Source organism: Zalophus californianus, chromosome 9, assembly GCF_009762305.2.
Source record: "Zalophus californianus isolate mZalCal1 chromosome 9, mZalCal1.pri.v2, whole genome shotgun sequence".
Taxonomy (NCBI): Eukaryota; Metazoa; Chordata; class Mammalia; order Carnivora; family Otariidae; genus Zalophus; species Zalophus californianus.
This window is the reverse complement of record NC_045603.1, coordinates 72913569-72934748: the sequence shown is the minus strand read 5'-3', so window position 1 is coordinate 72934748 and position 21180 is coordinate 72913569. Positions and strand designations below refer to the sequence as shown.

The window sequence follows — 21180 nt, the reverse complement described above, 5'->3', positions numbered from 1 at the left end:
GACTGGTATTATAGGGAATTAAACAAAATTTCTGGTTTCAGAGTAGCCCAAACTTTCTTGGTAATAATTGTGATTTAGTCAGATCTTGCTAACTGAAAATCATGAAATATAATATATTTTTATTTTGAAAGTACTTTCTTATGAAAATATTTAAAATATCTATAAAAAGAGTATATAGATGCTATTTTTATGGGATTGGCACAACAAATTAATTAAAATACAGATTCACAGCTTATTTAATAAAATCAATAAATTAGCTGCTTTATTGTCAAATTCCCAAATATTCAGAAACTTGTGAATGAAAAACAACATGGTAGGCCTTGAATTTTAAAATTTACCTTATGAAAGGGATTTAGAACATGGTTCCCAAGCCTGGCTTCAGGTTCACATCACTTGAGGGGGTGACTTTTTAAAATTAAAAATACCAAGTTTGATCCACACATAATAAGTAAGCTCTTTAGGTTGGAGCTTATGAATCTTTGTTTTTCAAAAAACTTCCCTTATAATTCTGATCTGAAGCCAACTTTGGAAACCGTAATTTAGAATAATAATTTTCGGCAGGAAATAAAGCACACTTTAAAAGCATCTTATTTATGATCCTTAGGGGTAATAGCTGTTTGGAAGAATTGCATTCTAAGCAATCGTGGGACTTAGGATTTGGTGAGGTAAAGTACATCTTCCATTATCTTTCCAATTAAGTCAGTTGTTATTATGTCGTATATTAGTATTGGCAGTTTACTTTGATTTTAAAATTAGCTTTTATTAAAAAAATTTCTTCTGAGATTAATACTTTTTCTTTGTTATATATTTTTTTATTCTGGGGAAATTATAGCTTGGGTTTAGAAATAAAATTAACACCTTTCAGAACTTGTAATATGCTTTAAGACAAACCAATCTACATATTTTAAAAATTCTTTTTATAAGTCCTATAAAATTTCTTCCAAGATGAAAACATTTAGGTTTCAATGTGCTATGGTCAACATAGTTATATGTTTAAGAATAATGAAAGAGCTATAAACATTGGTTATGTAAGTTGTAACTGCTGCTCATAATAAGGGTATGTGATTGTTAACAGTACAGGCTTTGTGCTAGGAGCTTTATGTACTTCATTTCTAATCTATAAGAGCCTGATTCTGTAAGGTCTGCAGTGCAAAAGAGACTCAAGTTCAGAGAGATTAAATAACTTGTTCAAAGTAACACACTCAAACCAGGATTCAGACTCTTACTATTTTTTAAAATTTTATTATTTTTAAATTTATTTTAGAGAGAAAGAGCAGGGGGAAGGGTAGAGGTAGAGAGACAAGCAGACTCCCCACTGAGCAGGAAGCCTGATGTGGGGCTTGATCCCAAGACCCTGAGCCGAAATCAAGAGGCTGACGCTCAACTGAGCCCTTCAGACTCTTATTTGACACTATATTTTCTACTACACTAACTGTTTTCTCTTTTTATCGTCAATAAATATGCATTGAATGCATATTATGAATTAATTTAATAGAATTTATTGAGTGTCTTTTATATGCTAGACACTGTGCCTACAGTGGTGAAATAAGTTTTTGTTCTTCTGATGCTTATTCTATTATGCACAATTTGATGAAAGATACAGTGATGAAAGGACAGGGAACCTATCTTTAGGAAGCTATAGTCTAGTAGCTAGACTGAAACAAACAAAAAACCTAGTGCATTTAGATACAATAGCTCCAGTTGGGGTTTTTACAAAATACAGTTGGAACTCAGTAAAAGACACTTCTAAGTTTTCTTTTAGGATTTTTATGGTTTCAGTTCTTAGATTTGGGTCTTTAATGCATTTTGAGTTCATTTTTATATATGGTGTAGGAAAAATGGTCTGTTTTTATTCTTTGGCATGTAGGTGTCTGGTTTTCCAAATATCATTTATTGGAAAGACTCTTCCACATTCTATATTCTTACCTCCTTGATTGTAGATTAATTGACCATATAGATGTGGGTTTATTTCTGGTCTTTCTGTCCTGTTCCATTATCTATGTGTCTGTTTTTGTGCCAGTACCATACTGTTTTGATTACTGTAGCTTTGTAGTATATCTTGAAATCTGGGATTGTGATACCTTCAGTTTTGTTCTTCTCAGCCTTAGCAAAATATATACGGCTATGTTTCCTCAGGCAAGGGAAACAAAAGTGAAAGTGAACTAAGATACACCCAAATAAAAGACTTTTGCACAGCAAAGGAAACCACCAACAAAATAAAAAGGCAACCTACTTAGTGGGAGAAAATATTTACAAATTACATATGTCCAATAAGGAGTTACTGTCCAAAATATATAAAGAACTGATACAACTCAACACCAAGCAAGCAAACAATCTGATTAAAAAATGAGCAGAGGACCTGAATGGACATTTTTCCAAAGAAGACAAACAGATGGCCAAAAAACACATGAAAAAATGCTCAACATCACTAATCATCAGGGAAATGCAAATCAGAACCACAATGAGCCAGTCAGAATGGCCAGTATCCAAAAGACAAGAAGTTATAAGTGTTGGTGAGGATGTGGAGAATTACTTTTAATTTTTATATTGAAAATGAACTCCTTAAAAATATTTTTTTCATGAGCGATATGTGCAAAACTTTTGGTTTCCTGCCCTGAAGCCTCAACTGCAGAAATTTAAAAGTTGCCTATGAGAGTTCCAGCCTTTCAGGTTTAGCTGTTGAAAGATTAACTTGAATTACAAACTCATATTCTTTGATTTACACAATCCTTGGGTACTTCTGGTACCTAAGATGGACTTTTTACTGCTTTGTAGAGAATGCAGTTTCATAAAATACATATCAAATTCATCCAGGTAGCCAGTCATTTAGCTGTTTGGTTTACTTACACGTTCTATCACGTGCTGTGAGCAAAATAGCTGAATTTGAAAAGGCTGCTGTTTATAATTTAAGAGAGGGACCTCTGAATGACTCCTTTTTGATATGCTTCTGAAAAGGTCAGGCACCAACATGTTGGTAGGAATATAAATTGGTGCAACCACTATGGAAATCAGTATTGAAGTTCCTTAAAAAAGTAAAAATAGGAATACTGTACAATCCAGTAATTCCATTACTGGGTATTTACCCAAAGAAAACAGAAATATGGGGTGCCTGGGTGGCTCAGTCAGTTAAGTGGCTGCCTTTGGCTCAGGTTATGATCCCAGGGTCCTGGGATTGAGCCCCACATCTCATTCCCTGCTCAGTGGGGAGCCTGCTTCTCCCTCTGCCTATGCCCCCTGCTTGTGCTCACTCTTCGCTCACTCTCTCTATCAAATAAAATCTAAAAACAAAAAGTTTTAAAAACAGAAATACTAATTTGAAAAGATGTATGCATCCCAGTGTTTATTGCAACATTATATACAGTGGCCAAGATATGGAAGCAACCCAAGTGTCCATCAATAGATGAATGAATAAGAAATTGTGGTATGTATATATGTATGTGTGTGTGTGAGTACACACATGTACACACACACAGTAGAATGTTAGCCATAAAAAAGAATGTGATCTTGCCATTTGTGACAACATGGATGGACCTAGAGAGTGTTATGCTAAGTGAAATAAATCAGAGAAAGACAAATACCATATGATTTCACTTATATGTGGAATGTAAAAAATAAAATGAATGAACAAACAAAAAAAAAAAACGAGTTTTAAATACAGAGAACAAACTGGTGGTTGCCAGAGGGGAGGTTGGTGGGGTTAGGCAAAATAGGTGAGGAGGATTATAAAATAAATAAGATAGAAGTCATGGAAATGGAAAGTACAGCATAGGAAATATAGTCAGTAATATTGTAATAATGTATGATGACAGATGGTAACTATAGTTATAGTGAGCATTGAGTAATGTATAGAATTGTCAAATGAGTATGCTGTACACCCAAAGCTAATATAATCCTTTATGTCAGTTATACTTCAATAATAAATAATAAAAAAGGCAGTTCTAAGTTTCATGGGCAGTCAGAGGAAGATGTGATAGAGGAGAAAACTTTTGATCTGGGTGGCAGTAAGTTTACCAAATGGACAAACTTCCTTCATCCTATGAAGAAGGAGCAATATAGATAGAAACTAAGAGGTGAAGGAATAAAGCTTGTTTTAGATAAGTAATTTGTTTCATTCTACTTATTGTTATTGCTACTACTGTAGTATAAATTATAAGGGGTGGAGGAATGGCAAGAAATAATTCTGGACGTTATAAAGGACCAGGTCATAAAAGACCTTGTATGACATATAACAGGTTAACTTCCTATCATCAAACAGAGAGCCACTAAAAAAATTTTAGCAGAGGAATATAATAACATCTGGTATTAAAAAGTTGAGGAGTGGCGGTGAGGATGGAAACAGGGAAGAGCTATCACAGAGATTTAGAAGATCTAGAATTGAGAGAACCTTGATGATTAGTTAAGTGAGAAGGAAAAAATTAAAGACCTGTATTTATGATTTGGGTAAATGGGTAGTTGATGGGATGATGCCATTCACCAAGATTGAAAACATGAGAGATGGTTGCAGAAAAGGTTAACTCTCCACCAAATTTTATGTACCCTCTTTTATAGAATAGAGCTGTTAATATGAAAGGGCTATCCTGCCAAGGAACACTTTCCCTAATCTTCCATTCATCTAAATTTGGCCATGTGGCTCAATAATAGAATGTTATCAGAAGTGATGTGCATTATTTTCATGCACTACAAAAAGTGGAGATTCCTTCTCTGTGTCATCCTTCTTGTGAGGGCTAGGTGGTAGTGAAGCCCTAAGGATTATGTTTGCAGCCACAAGATGGGAGGGACTGAGTCTCTAAATCACTGGATGGAAGAAAATTACCTACTGACTGGAAAACTTATTTTAGATTATTACATGAGGAAGAAATAATTGTGTTTAAGCATTATATATTTTGTGATTTATTTTTATACCTAGCATTACTCTAATTCAGAGGGAGAGATTTCCAAGAGAATATCAGTTAAGTTTTGACCTGTTGAGGTTGATTGAAGTTTTCTGAAAAATCTGTGATATACATGAAGATGTGTTGTAGCCATTTATATATACAGAGCTTGCAGTCAGAAGAGGCTTTTTGTATTCAGTGAATAGGTGGTAATTCAATACATTTATGTATACATATGTGATTTCTAAGAGAAAATTTTAGAACAAGAACAAAGTCCTGAGAAACCACAACATTTAAAGTTGGAGGACATGTAGTAGAAGAGAATCCAGAAGAAGAGACAAAATGAATTGTTAGACAGGTTTGAGGAATTCTATAAAAGGATGGTAGAAAAGAAAAATAGATTTTCAAGGAGGAGGAATATGGTCAATAATATCAGATGCTGTCCTGTGACTCCTGGAACTTCTATTTTCCCAAAAAGAATAATATAGATATACTCTCTCAAAGGAATTGTCAGCAGTTTAGAATACTTAAAAAACAAACTCCGTTTGACTACATTTATGGCAGCTTGAATGTGGCTAGAGCAAGTCAGGAAAGAAAATAAGCACATTGGTAGAGCCTGAAGGGAATCCGGTGCTATGAGGAGTTCTTTGGGTAGATCAGCGTGGAGTTTTAATTTGTGATGTATGGGCAGGGCTAAAGGTATAGTGAAAACCCTGGTTAAAATCTTAAATTCTGCAAGAGCAACCAAGGGAGGAGTCAAAATAGGAAAGGAAGAAGAGGTAGAAGCAGAAGAAAGGCAGAGTTGTGCCTGCCCAGTGGCTGCATAAAATCAGAACAGGTAGTTTCTACTAAGGCAGAATTAATGAAGAAACAAGCATACAGAAAAAACAAAATTCCATCTTGGATGGCAGATAGTAGGGAATGGAAAGAGTAGTGATGGTCCAAGATCCTTTTGTTGGATGTGGAAGGGAATATGAAAGAAAAAGGTCTTGGAAGAGTATAATTATTTTTATTAAGATTTAATTACATATAACAATTTATTACTTTCATGTGTACTACAACATAATGATTGATATATGTATAAACTGTGAAATAATCATCAGAATAGGTCTAGTTAACATCCATTACCATACCACAGTTAAAAATCTGTTTTTTCTTGTGATGAGAACTTTTAAGATCTACTCTCTTAGCAAGTTTCAAATATATAATACAGTTTTACTAATTATAGTCACCATGCTGTACATTACATCCCCAGGACTTCTTTATTTTATAACTGAAAGTATGTATTTTTTGACAGCCTTCATCCCTTTTGCCTATACCCCACCTCTGGAAACCACCAGTCTGTTCTCTGAATCTATGAGTTTGTATTTAATTTTTTTTTTTTAGATTGCACATGTAAGTGAGATTATATGGTATTTGTTTTTCTTTGTCTAACATATTTCACTTAGCATTAACGCCCTCCAGGTCCATTCATGTTGTTGCAAATGGCAGGATTTCCTTCTTTAATATAGCTGAATAATGTTCTATTGCATATGTATACCACATCTTTATACATTTTCCATCTGTGGACACTTGGTTCATTTCCATGTCTTAGGTATTATAAATAATGGCAATGAACAAGGGAGTGAGGATAATCACTTCGAGTTACTCTCTTCATTTCCTTTGGAAAAATTCCTAGGAGTGGAATTGCTGGATCATATACGGTAGTTCTGTTTTTAATTTTTGAGGATACTCTATACTGTTTTCCATATGGCTGACCAATTTACATTCCCACCAGCAGTAGACAGGGGTGTCCCTTTCTCCACATCCTTGCCAGTACTTGTTATTTCTTATCTTTATGGTATTAGCCATTTTAACAAATGTGAGGTGCTGTCTCATTGGGGTTTTGATTTGCACTTTCCTGATGATTCATGATATTGAGCACCTTTCTGTGTACCTGTTGGCCATCTGTATGTCTTCTTTGGGTAAAAGTCTGTTCAGTTCCTCTGCCCATTGTTTAATTAGATTGTTGGTGTTTTGCTTTGAATTGTATGAGTTCTTTACATATTTTGGATATTAACCCCTTATCAGATAAATGGTTTACAAATATTTACTCCCTTTCTGTAGGTTGCCTTTTCATTTTGTTGATTGTTTTCTTTGCTGTGTACAGGTTTTTTAGTTTGATGTAGTCTCACTTGTTTAGTTTTGCTTTAATTGCATTTGTTTTTGGTGTCAAATCCAAAAAAATCATTGTCAAGATCAGTGTCAAGGACCTTTACCCCCTGTGTTTTCTTATAGCAGCTTTATGGTTTTGGGTCTTATGTTCAGGTCTTTATTTCATTTTAAGTTAATTTTTGTATATAGTGTAAGATAGGGGTCCACTTTCATTCTTTTGCATGTAGTTATCCAGTTTTCCTAGCGCCATTTATTGAAGAGACTGTCTTTCCCCTATTGTGCATTTTTGGCTCCTTTGTTGTAAATTAATTGGCCATTATGTATGTATTTTCTTCTCAGCTTTCTATCATGTTCCATTGGTCAGTGCCTGTTTTTATGCCAGTACCATACTGTTTTGATTATTGTAGCTTTTTTTTTAAAAAAATATTTATTAGAGAGCACGAGCAGTGGGGAGAGGTGTTTTGATTATTGTAGCTTTTTTTTAAAAAAAATATTTATTAGCACGAGCAGTGGGGAGAGGCAGAGGGAGAAGCAGACTCCCTGCTGAGCAGGGAGCCAAATACAATGCTAGACCCAATCCCAGGACCCTGGGATCATGACCTGAACTGAAGGCAGACGCTTAACCGACTGAGCCACCCAGGTTCCCCAGATTACTGTAGCTTTCTTTTTAAAAAAAAAAAAAGATTTTATTTATTTATTTGACAGAGAGAGACACAGTGAGAGAGGGAATACAAGCAGGGGGAATGGGAGAGGGAGAAGCAGGCTTCCCGCAGAGCAGGGAGCCTGATGCGGGGCTTGATCCCGGGACCCTGGGATCATGACCTGAGCTGAAGGCAGATGCTTAATGACTGAGCCACCCAGGCACCCCTAGATTACTGTAGCTTTCTAATGTTGTTTGAAATTAGAAAAGGTGATGCTTCCTGCTTTGTTCTTCTTTCTCAAGATTGCCTTGGCTATTCAGGGTTTTTTATGGTCATACAAACTTTAGGATTATTTGTTCTACTGTGAAAAGTATCACTGGAATTTTGATAGGGATTGTATTAGATCTGCATTGGTTAGTATGGACGTTTTAACAAGATAAACTCTTCCAATTCATGAGCACAGATTATCTTTCCATTTATTTGTGTCTTCAGTTTCTTTCATCAGTGTCTTACAGTTTTCTGTGTACAGATCTTTTACCTCTTTGGTTAAATTTATTCCTAGGTATTTTATCCTTTTTGATGCAGTTGTAAATGGGATTATCTTCTTAATTTCTCTGATAGTTCATTATTAGTGTATACAAGTGCACCTGATTTTGTGTATTGATTATGTAACCTGAAACTTTACTGAATTTATTATTTCTAACAGCTTTTTGGTGGAATGTTTAGGCTATTCTATATATAGTATTATGTTATCTGCAATGAAGGTAATTTTAATTGTTCCTTTCTGTATTGGATGCTTTTTTTTTTTCTTGCCTGATTGCTCTAACTAGGACTTCCAGTATTATGTTGAATAAAAGTGGTGAGAGTAGACATCTGTGTATTGTTTCTGATTTTAGAGGAAAAACTTTCAGCATTTTACTCTTGAGTATGATGTTAGCTATAGGCTGAACATATATGGTTTTTATTCTGTCAAGGTATGTTCCCTCTATCTCTTTTGTTGCAAGTTTGAATGGATGTTGAATTTTGTCAAATGACTTTTCTGCAGTTTTGAGATGATCATATGATTTTTATCCTTCAGTGTTGAAGCATCTTTACAATCCTAGAATAAATCCCACTTGATCATGGCATATAATCCTCTTAATGTATTGTTAAATACAGTTTGCTAATATTTTCAAGGATTTTTGAATCTATGTTCATTAAGGATATTGTCCTATAATTTATTTTCTTGTAGTGTCCTTTTCTGGTTTTCGTATCAGGGTGATGCTGGCTTCATAAAGTTTGTTAAGGATTGATAGTAATTCTTTTTTAAATGTTTGGTAGTTTGATAGAATTCACCAGTGAAGCCATTGGTTCTGGACTTTTGCTTGTTGGGAAGTTTTTCTTTACCAGTAACTGGTGTATTCATATTTTCAATTTCGTACTGAATCAATCTTGGTAGATTGTATGTTCTAGGAATTTCACTAATTTCTTCTAGGTCATTCAGTTTATTGGTTTATTATTGTTCTTAGTAGTCTCTTATGATCTGTTTTTCTTTTATCAGTTATAACATCTCTTTCATTTCTGATTTTAAGTCCTCTTTTTTCCCTTTTGATAGCTAACAGTTTGTCAATTTTTTTTTATATTTTCAAACAACCAGCTCTTAGTTTCATTAATCTTTTCTATTGTCTTTTTAGTTTCTGTTTCATTTATTTCCACTCTGATCTTTGTTATTTACATTCTTCTAACTGTAGGTTCAGTTTATTAGTTTCTTGAGGTATAAAGTTAGGCTGTTTGAGATCTTTCTTGTTTCTTAATATACGTGCTTATCAACACAAACTTCCCATTTAGAACTGTTTTTGCTGCATGCCAGAGTTCAGATATTTTGTATTTCCATTTTTATTTGTGTCAAGATACTGAAAAATACTTTTTGATTATTTTTTTCAGCCATTGGTTGTTTAGGAGCATGTTGTTTAATTTCCATATATTTATCAATTTTCCAGTTTCCTTCCTGTAATTTTTATTTTCATAACATTATGATTTCAGTCTTCTTAAATTTATTAAGACTTGTTTTTTGGCCTAAAATACAATCTATCATGGAAAATATTCAATATGTGCTTGAGAAGAATGTATATGCTATTGTTTTTGAATGAAATGCTCTGTAAATACCTGTTTAGTACATCTGGTTTAAAGTGTCATTGAAGGCAAATGTTTCCTTATTGATTTTCTGTCTGGAGGATTTATCCATTGATGAAAGTGGGGTATTCAAGTTCCCAACTATTATTATATTGCTAGTTCTCTCTTTAGGTCTGTTCATATTTGCTTTATGTATTTAGATACTCCTATGTCACGTGCTTATATATTTTCAAATGTTGCATCCTCTTCTCGGATTCATCCCTATTTCATTAGATAATGACTTTCATTGTCTCTTTTTTTTAAATTTTATTTTATTATGTTAATCACCATATATTACATAATTAGTTTTTGCTATAGTGTTCCATGATTCATTGTTTGCATATAACACCCAGTGCTCCATTCAGTATCTGCCCTCTTTAATACCCATCACCAGGCTAACCCATCCCCCCGCCCCCTTCCCTCTAGAACCCTCAGTTTATTTCTCAGAGTCCATAGTCTCTCATGGTTCGTCTCCCCTTCTGAATTCCCCCCCTTCATTTTTCCCTTTCTACTATCTTCCTTTTTTTTTTCTTTAACATATAATGTATTATTTGTTTCAGAGGTACAGGTCTGTGATTCATCAGTCTTACACAGTTCACAGCACTCACCATAGCATATACCCTCCCCAATGTCTTATCACCCAGCCACCCCATCCCACCCACACCCCCACCACTCCAGCAACCCTCAATTTGTTTCCTGAGATTAAGTATTCCTCATATCAGTGAGGTCATATGATACATGTCTTTCTCTGATTGACTTATTTCGCTCAGCATAATACCCTCCAGTTCTATACACATCATTGCAAATAGCAAGATTTCATTCCTTTTGATGGCTGCATAATATTCCATTGTATATATCTACCACTTCTTCTTTATCCATTCATCTGTTGATGGACATCTTGGCTCTTTCCATAGTTTGGCTATTGTGGACATTGCTGTTATAAACATCAGGGTGCACGTACCCCTTCGGATCCCTACATTTGTATCTTTGGGGTAAATATCCAGTAGTGCAATTGCTGAGTCGTATGGTAGCTCTATTTTCAACTTTTTGAGGAACCTCCATACTGTTTTCCAGAGTGGCTGCACCAACTTGCATTCCCATCAAGTGTGTAGGAGGATTCCCCTTTCTCCGTATCCCCGCCAACAACTGTCATTTCCTGACTTGTTAATTTTAGCCATTCCGACTGGTGTGAGGTGGTACCTCATTGAGGTTTTGATTTGGATTTCCTTGATGCTGAGCGATGTTGAGCACTTTTTCATGTGTCTGTAGGCCATTTGGATGTCATCTTTGGAAAAATGTCTGTTCATGTCTTCTGCCCATTTCTTGATTGGCTTTGGGTGTTGAGTTTAATAAGTTCTTTATTGATTTTGGATACTAGCCCTTTATCTGATATGTCATTGCAAATATCTTCTCCCATTCTGTTGGTTGTCTTTTGGTTTTGTTGACTGTTTCTTTTGCTGTGCAAAAGTTTCTTATCTTGACAAAATCCCAATAGTTCATTTTTACCCTTCCTTCCCTTGCATTTAGCGATGTTTCTAGAAGAAGTTGCTGCGGTTGAGGTCAGAGAGGTTGCTGCCTGTGTTCTCCTTTAGGATTTTGATGGACTCATGTCTCCCGTTTAGGTCTTTCAACCATTTTGAGTCTATTTTGGTGTGTGGTGTAAGGAAATGGTCCAGTTTCATTCTTCTGCATGTGCCTGTCCAATTTTCCCAACACCATTTGTTGAAGAGACTGTCTTTTTGCCATTGGACATTCTTTCCTGCTTTGTCGAAGATTAGTTGACCATAGATTTGAGGGTCCATTTCTGGGCTCTCTATTCTGTTCCATTGATCTATGTATCTTGTTTTTGTGCCAGTACCATACTGTCTTGATGATGACAACTTTGTAATAGAGCTTGAAGTCCGGAATTGTGATGCCACCAGCTTTGCTTTTCTGTTTCAACATTCTTCTGGCTATTTGGGGTCTTTTCTGGTTCCATACAAATTTTAGGATTATTTTTTCCATTTCTGAAAAAAGTGGATGGCATTTTGATGGGGATTGCATTGAATGTGTAGATTGCTCTAGGTAGCATTGACATCTTCACAGTATTTGTTCTTCCAATCCATGAGCATGGAACGTTTTTCCATTTCTTTGTGTCTTCCTCAATTTCTTTCATGAATATTTTATAGTTTTCTGAGTACAGATTCTTTGCCTCTTTGGTTAGATATATTCCTAGGTATCTTATGGTTTTGGGTGCAATAGTAAGTGGGGTTGACTCCTTAATTTCTCTTTCTTCTGTCTTGTTGGTGTATAGGAATGCCACTGATTTCTTTGCACTGATTTTATATCTGCCACTTTACTGAATTCCTGTATGAGTTCTAGCAGTTTTGGAGTGGAGACTTTTGGGTTTTCTGCATAAAGTATTATTTCATCTGCAAAGAGTGAGAGTTTGACTTCTTCTTTGCTGATTTGGATGCCTTTTATTTCTTTTTGTTGTCTGATTGCTGTGGCTAGGACTTCTCATACTATGTTGAATAGCAGTGGTGATAGTGGACATCCCTGCTGTGTTTCTGATCTTAGGGGAAAAGCTCTCAGTTTTTCCCCACTGAGAATGATATTGGCTGTGGGTTTTTCGTAGATGGCTTTTATGATATTGAGGTATGTACCCTCTATCCCTATACTCTGAAGAGTTTTGATCAAGAAAGGATGCTGTACTTTGTCAAATGCTTTTTCTGCATCTCTTGAGAGGGTCCTGTGGTTCTTGTTCTTTCTTTTATTAATGTATTGTATCACATTGATTATTTGCGGATGTTGAACCAACCTTGCAGCCCAGGGATAAATCCCACTTGGTCGTGGTGAATATGCCTTTTAATGTACTGTGGGATCCTATTGGCTAGTATTTTCGTGAGAATTTTTGCATCCATGTTCATCAAGGGCATTGGTCTGTAGTTCTCCTTTTTGATGGGGTCTTTGCTTTGGGGATCAAGGTAATGGTGGCCTCATAAAACGAGTTTGGAAGTTTAACTTCCGTTTTTATTTTTTGGAACAGTTTCAGAAGAATAGATATTAATTCTTCTTTAAATGTTTGGTAGAATTCCCCTGGGAAGGCATCTGGCCCTGGGCTTTTGTTTGTTGGGAGATTTTTGATGACTGCTTCGATTTCCTTAGTGGTTTTAGGTCTGTTCAGGTTTTCTATTTCTTCCTGGTTCAGTTGTGGTAGTTGATACATCTCTAGGAATGCATCCATTTCTTCCAGATTATCTAATTTGCTGGCATATAGTTGCTCATAATATGTTCTTATAACTGTTTGTATGTCTTTGGTGTTTGTTGTGATCTCTCTTTCATTCATGATTTTGTTGATTTGGGTCATTTCTCTTTTCTTATTGGTAAGTCTGGCCAGGGATTTATCAGTCTTATTAATTCTTTCAAAGAACCAGCTCCTAGTTTCGTTGATCTGTTCTCCTAATAGCCTTTTTGATTTTGACTTGGTTAGATTTTAGTTCTTTTATTTCTCCAGAAAGGGTTTCTCTAATATCTTCCATGCTTTTTTCAATCCCAGCTGGTATCTTTAAAATCTTCATTCTGAACTGTAGTTCCGACATCTTACTAATGTCCATATTGATTAGGTCCCTGGCAGTCGGGACTGCATCTAGTTCTTCTTTTTTGAGGTGATTTTTTCCATCTTGTCATTTTGTCCAGAGGAGAATAGATGAATGAGAGAACAAAATGCTAACGGTAACAACGACCCCAGAAAAATATACACTAAACAAATCAGAAGAGGCCTGAAACTGGGGGAAAAGAAAGAGAAAGAAAGAAAAAAGAAAAAAAAGAAAAAGAAAAAGGTAAAGATCAAAACAAACAAATAAAAAAAAAACAGAATATGATCAAATATGATCAGGCTGGTGCATAGATTAATGCCACACACTAGATTTTGGGCATATTTTGGTCTGTTAGAAGAAAGTGCCTCCCAAAATTTTAAAGAAAGAAAAATAGATGTACAAAAGTAAGGGTTAATATGATGAAGGGATGGAATATGACTGTAAAGATGAAAATTATAAAATATTTTATAACAGGAATTTATAAGAAGTTGGTTGAGGGGTGCCTGGGTGGCTCAGTCGTTAAGCCTCTGCCTTCGGCTCATGTCATGGTCCCAGGGTCCTGGGATTGAGCCCCACATTGGGCTCCCTGCTCCGCGGGAAGCCTGCTTCTCCCTCTCCCTCTGCTTGTGTTCCCTCTCTCACTGTGTCTCTGTCAAATAAATAAATAAAATCTTAAAAAAAATGTTGGTTGAAAAAAGAAGAGGATTTAAAAAAAAATAAGGGAGAGAATGTGATCAGGCAGGAGACTAGAACAAAGCCATACACTAGAGATTTAGGGTATATTTTGGTTTGTTAGAAGAAACTGTATCCCAAAATTTTAAAGAGAGAAAAACTTATATATATATGTGTGTGTGTCTATATATATATATATATATATATATATATATATACACACATATATATATAGACACAGACACACACACCAAAAATAAGGTTAAGTATGAAGAGATAGAATATGACTCTAAAAATGAAAAATAAAAAAGATTTTTTAAATAAGGGATTGATAAGATGTTGGTTGAAAAAGGGAAAAAGAAAAATTCAACAAGAGAAAAATAGAAAAAAGAAAGTTAAAAAAAAATTAACTTTGAAAGACTAAAGAATCATGGGAAAAAGCCTTGAATTCTATGTGCAGTATTTCCCTAGCGCTGGAATTCTGCTGTTCTCATTGATAGGTAGACTTGGTCTTGGCTGGCTCTTCTTGCTGATCTTCTTGGGGAGGGGCCTGTTGCTGTGGTTTTCGGATGTCTTTGCTGGAGGCGGAATTGCCCCACCTTTGCCGGGTCCGGGCTAAGTCATCTGCTCGGGTTTGCTCTCGGGAGCTTTTGTTCCCTACAAGCTTTCTGTAGAGCTTTGGAGGATGAGAGTAAAAATGGCAGCCTCCCAATCTCTGCCCTGGAGGAACCGAAAGCTCGGGCCCCACTCCTCAGTGAGTCCCCAGAGAAAAGTCAATCACTCCCGTCTCCCCGGTCTCTGGCCGCCCTCCGTGGTCACCCGGCCTGTGACCAAGCATTTCTATCTCTCACTCACGACCCTGTTTGGAGTCTCCAAGCCCAGCAGATCCCTGCGGTGTGCTCCTGCGCCGCTCCTCCCCGGGGAGGAGGGGTGTCTCCCTGGATCTGCCGTTTGTTGGGTCCCTGCTGGAGGAGCAGTGGCCCAACTGTGCCATGGATCACGGTTTATGGCAACCGTGAGCCAAGAGCCCACTCCTCGGCTCTGTCTTTGCAGCCTGCTTCCCTGCTCGGATACCTGGGAGCTCTGCCGCACTCAGGCACCCCCGGTCTGTGACCCCGAGGGTCCTGAGACCACACTGTCCCAGCGAGGGTTCCATCCCCCCGCTTAGCCACTGGAGCGACGTCCCTCAGTGAAGCCAACTTCTAAAAGTCCGATTTTGTGCTTCACTGCTCTGTCACTTGTTGGTAGCAGCCGACGGAGGCCCTCTTCCCCTGCCGTCTGTCTTCCCTAATACTGCCTCGGATTCACTTCTCTGCACTCCTGCCTTCCAGAAAGCGGTCGCTTTTTTGTTCAGAGAGTTGCTGCTATTCTTTTCTTCGATCTCCTGTTGAGTTCATAGATGTTCAGAATGGTTTGATCCCTATCTAGCTGAATTACTGGGACCAGACAAAATTTAGTTCTCCTACTCCTCTGCCATCTTGCTCCTCCTCCCCCTGGTCGGACGTATTTATTAACAAATTATTGTAATTGTTGTTTTTACTACTTTTGTCTTTAACCTTCATACTAGCCTTGTGAGTGATTAACCCACCCCCTTTACATTGTTCTGAATTTTAGTATATATTTTCCTTTACCAGCAAGTTTGTACTTTCATGTTTTCTTGTTACTAATTGATACCTTTTATTTCAGCTTCAAGAAATCCCTTTAACATTTCTTGTAAAGCCAAGTCTAGTGGTGAATTCTTTTAGCTTTTTGCTTATCTGGAAAGCTCTTTATCTCTCCTATTCAGAAGGACGGCTTTGCTGGGTAAAATATTTTTGGTTGGTAGTTTTTCCTTTCAGCACTTTGAATATGTCATGCCACTTTCTTTTGGCCTGCAAAGTTTCTGTTGAAAAATCTGATAAGTTTTGTGGGGTTTACCTGTATATTACAAGTTATTTTTCTTTTGTTGCTTTTAAAAATTTTCTTCTTGTAATTTAATTACAAAACATCATTTAATTATGTGTCTTGGTGTAGTTTCTTTGGGTTCAGCTTATTTGGAGGTTTCTTTGGTTTCAGCTTATTTGGAACTGTATTTCCTTTCCCAGGTTAGGGAAGTTTTTGGCCATAATTTCAAGTACATTTTCTGTCCCCGTCTCCTTTTCCTTTTGGGGCTTCTATAATATAAATACTGGTTTATTTGATATTGTCCCGTAAGTGCCTTATGCTATTTTCACTTTCTTTAATTCCTTTTTGTTGTTGCTCCTCTGATTTGACAAATTCCACTGCCCTTTCTTTGAGTTCCTGATCCTTTCTTTGGCTTCATCAAGTTTTCTGTTAATCCTTTTATTAATATTTTTCAGTTAAGTTAACTATATTCTTTAGCTCTGTGATTTCTGTTTGGTATTTTCTTTTATTTTCTGTTTCTTTGTTGAAATTCTCACTTTGTTCTTGCATTGTTCTCCTGATCTCAGTGAGAGCATCTTTATGACTATTTTGAACTCTTACTGGGAAAATCACTTATCTTCATTTCACTGAGGTCTTTTTCTGAGGCTTTATCTTGTTCTTTTGTTTGTAACATATTGTTCGGTGTCTTCATTTGCTTTGATTCTGTGTTTGTTTCTACGTGTTAGATAAAACAGACACCTCTCTTAGTCCTGAAGGTGGGGCCTTCAGTAGGAAATAAAACCTATGTTTCAACCCTGCCCTATCTCTTGGTTGCATCTCAAACCTTTGTGATTTTCCAAGTAGCCTACTTTATTTTTAGTAGTTCCCAGTAGTTGAGGGTATGCCAAAACCTGCCAGTATCCCAATGGGAAGGATCTCAGTCAGTACTCAGATTCAGTTTCACTGGAAGCCGCACCCTCAGGTGGGAGCTTTAAAAGTATGCAAATGTACTTCTTTCATGGCCAGACTTTGAGATAGGCATCTGTCTGTACCCTCTGCACTAAGCGCTGGTGGGATAGCCAGTTAAGAAGCATTTCTTTGTTTGCTGTCATCCCGTTGAATCTGTGAACCTAAGCCCTGCTGGCCTTCAGAACCAGGCTATCAAGGAGGTGTCCTCTGAGTAGCAACCACAAAAGCTGGGATGCTGGGTGTTTGTATAAGCTCCTTTCTTAGAGACACCAGCAATCTGGGGTAAGGCAAAAGGAAGATGAAGGTGGTACCTGCTGGCCTCCACAGGATCTGGAGAGGATTTCAGGTGGCTCCTCGATATGTGTTTAATTAGAAGCTTGCTCCTCTGGCCACAGGTATGAAGATAAGCTAATATAGGCCTCTTTCACAGAAGAAATGGGTGTTTCAGTCAGCTGCCTCATCACTGCTCCCATGGTGGGTAGCTGATTAAGAACTCTTTTTCTGTTTGTTACAGTCCTGTGGGACCTGCATACATAAAGCCCATTGGCTATCGGAGCTGATGATCAAGGGACATCCCATGGGTGGTAGCTGCAAAAACTGGGGTTCTAGATGTGTGCATCAGGAGTGTTTTCAGGCAGTACTCATGACCTGGAACAAAGCAGAAGGAGAGTGTGAGGATGGTGCCTGCTAGGCTCTACAGTCTTTGGAGAGTATTTCAGTAGGCCTCTAGATGTATGTTAAATTAGAAGCCTGTCACATAAAATATATAGTATCAGAGCAAAATGCAGTAGAAAACTCACTCAGAAAACAGAAGAAGAGGAAATACAGAGTTACTGATCCATACCAATTATGTTTGGTATTTTCTTTTACCAATACCAATACCAATTATGAAATCCAGCGTGGCAGGGATTGTGAAGGCTTGTTCTCCTGGGATATGGGAGAAATTCTTTGAATAACTTAGTTTCTTCTCTTTGGGATGATCTTTTCTGTCATTTATCCTCTATAAACAGATCCGATGTAGGTATTGGTTTATGTGCTTGCCTTGGGGTCTGTATAACTGTCTCAACTTTGTGTTGTGGTGCAAGTTTGGGACTGGAGCGTTTTAAGAGTTGAATATAATACTTTTTAAATGATTGAATAATGAGGTTAGAGAAGAGGCTCTGCTCCGTAAAGTTATTCAGGACCCCAAGCTGATGGGGGCTTTGCTGTCTTTAACTGGTGGTTTCCACACTTATAGTGTATGTTCATATCAGATAGCAGAAGGGAAACAGAAGTAGAGGATTGTGGAGAAAATTTTTATGGGCCAGGAGTAGTAGTGTACACCACTTTTGCCCATGACCAGAACTTAAATCACATGTCCAAACCAACTCCAAGGGAGGCTAGGAAATGTAGTCTAGCTGTATGCGTAAGAGGAAAGGGAAATAGTTTGGTGAACAGCTAGACAGTTTCTCCTTTATCCTACCTGTCTTTATTAAAACACTCTGTCTAACCAAAAGAAAATATATATTTTTTCTAAGTCCATGATACATTTGCAAGTATAATTCATGTAGTAAGCCATAAAGAAAGATTGACATTTGTCTAAGGAGAAATTCATAGTCACAGTCTCTAATAATTCATTGAGTTGGAAATCAACAACAACAAAAGATGTTTAACCTCCTTACCTTCTTGGAAATTAAACACTCTGGGTTTTAAAAAGAAAAAGAGAAAAAAATGGAAAATGAAAATTAGAAATTTCATAGAAATTGATGAAAATGAAAACCAGTGGTTTGTTTTACAGAAAATTTATATTTTGTGGGCTTTTATTATTTAAAAAACCTGAAAATATATAAACTGATATCTAACTTAAGATATCCAATTTGACAGAATATATCTCCAGATTGCTTTCATATTTCTGTCTCTTTGAACTTCATTTACTATGATTACCTCAAGCCTTTCCTTTCCATCAGTTTTCTTAGCAGGTGTCTATTCTGTTGCCTGCTGCTTCAAAACATATTTAAATTTTGTTATTGTTCATCACTGGCAAATTTTTCTTTGTAGTTTTAAGATCTTTGTTGAATTAAAGTGGCTCAGTTGGTTGGGTGACTGCCTTCGGCTCAGGTCATGATCCTGGAATCCCAGGATCGAGTCCCGCATCGGGCTCCCTGCTCGGCGGGGAGTCTGCTTCTCCCTCTGACCTTCCCCCTCTCTCATGTACTCTCTCTCTCTCTCATTCTCTCTCTCTCAAATAAATAAATATCTTAAAAAAAAATTCTTTAAGACTTAAAAAAAAAGAAAGTAATATAAGGGTAAAGTACTGTAAAATGAATTGGTGAGATTAAAAGGGAGATATGAGTGGGTATTAACTGTTTATACTTGGGAATTGTTAAAGTTTTGTTTTTCTTCTAGATTCTGATGGAAGAAGGAGGAACCTGTTCTTTAAAAGACAGACCATCATCTGCTAAGAAAATCTGTCAGTGTAACTATAATGAATTTTATTCTTTAAAAAAAAAAAAGCAACCTAACATTTAAATGAAAATCAGTTAAATTTTGTGGAGTTTTTTTTTTCCAGATTTTTTGCCAGCAAATATTTCATAATTTTAGAATATACTAGCAATGCAACTGACTCTTTAAAACTGCTCTATTATACATGAGTATATATACTGTATATATATAGTTTGGTGAATAATGAAACTGATACCCTGATACATTAAGAAATAATGTATACTCAGTAAGTTTGAAGCTCTTCTCAATTGCATTTCCTATCCTGCCCCCTAGAGGTAACTATTATCCTGAATTCATTTTTTGAGATATCCCACATAGTCTTTTCCATTGCTTGGTTTTGAACTTTCTGCAAATTGAGGCAAATTCTACATATTTTTCTGCAATTGTCTATTTCTTTGTTGTTCACCCAATAATATATTTTGGGGTTTGTTTACTTTGATAGTTGTGATTCTGGTACATTTCATTATTTGTTTACTACTTTAAGCCTTCTAGTTTGTGAATGTAGCATCGCATCTTATTTTTACATTCTCTGGCAGTGATTATTTAGGTTGTTTGGATATTTTGATATGATAAACAGTGCTGCTTTGGCAATTCTTGATACTTCTCCTGGCACACGTGTAAAAATTTCCTCTATGATATAGTTCTAGGAGCAGAATTGACTAGTTCATATGATATGAACATTTTTACCTCTTCCAGGTAACTGCAAAATTATTTTCCAAAGTAGTTGTGCCATTTTAAACTTTCACTAGCAAGAGGTAGGAGTCTTAGTTGTTACATAGTCTAACTCCAGTTCAGCTTTTTATCATGATGTTGGCAATCTGAAATCTCACTGTAATTTTAATTTATATTTCCCTAATTATTAATTAGGTTGATTGAACATCCATGTTTCATCTGTGAAATGCCTTTCATATCTGTTGCCCTTGTTTCTTTTAAAAAGTTTGGCTTTTCTTATGGTATGTGTCTTTTATATATCTATATGTGTGTATTCTATATATCTTTTATAGATCCTAGATATTAATTGCTTTAGGCCCATGTGTAGCAAATACTTCATATTCGAGTGATCTTTTTATCCTATGCTGCCTTTTTATGGACAAAAGTTTCTGACTGTTTTTACATAGTCTGTGATGGAATGATTCTTCAGGATATCTAGTCCAGTAGGATACCTAAAAATTTTTATAGTTTTTTTTTCTTTTAGAATTAGTTTAATATTTTGATATGTAACACATTGGTTTGGTTTCTGTCCCTATCTTTGCTGCTCTGTTTCCTTCTGCATCATATAAGTAGCTGTTTTTTGGTTTATCATTCCAGTTTTTTTCCCCCAAAATAAAGCCTAAAAATACATTAGTGCACATATACATATGAATCTTAGTCCTTGCCTTTCTCACTGCAAATGTAATAATACTGGATATTTTATTTAATATAGGATATTTTATTAAATTAAACAGATTAACAAAACATCCTATAGTGTTCACCATGTTAGTGTTAGACATTCTGTCATCCTTTTTTTATGACATGTAGTAATCCATTATGTGGATGGATTATAGTTTATTCAGTCAATGCCCTGTTGATGGACATTTGGGTTGTTTCCAGTATTCTGTTCTTACAAATAATGTTGCAGTGAACCACACTAAGCATATGTTGCTTACTTGTGGAAGTAGGGTAATTTCTAGGAGTGGGATTGCTGAGTCAAAGGGGAGATACGTTGGTTTTTTTAACTTATTTTTTTAAGTAGGCTCTGTGCCCAGTGTAAAGCCCAACAAGGGGCCTGAATGCACGGTCCTGAAATCAAGACCTGAGCTG

General features: G+C 36.3%; 1 protein-coding gene across 23 annotated transcripts in view; it reads left to right on the top strand.

Moving 5' to 3' along the window:
• The window catches only part of C9H12orf40 (chromosome 9 C12orf40 homolog), a 228712-nt gene that overhangs the window by 150222 nt on the left and 57310 nt on the right, over window positions 1–21180 (top strand). For 12 of the 23 annotated variants that reach the window (XR_003519738.1, XR_003519737.1, XR_003519739.1 and 9 more), the window contains exons 10-11: window positions 605–665; window positions 19285–19354. Coding sequence is in view for 7 of the 23 variants with exons in the window: in XM_027592536.1 (XP_027448337.1) it covers window positions 605–665; window positions 19285–19354 (131 nt within the window). In the remaining 16 variants the exon portion in view is untranslated. Of the gene's footprint in view, window positions 1–604; window positions 666–19284; window positions 19355–20247; window positions 20334–21180 lie in introns of all 23 variants that reach the window. The other 11 variants (XR_003519748.1, XR_003519750.1, XR_003519744.1 and 8 more) reach the window with 3 other exon arrangements.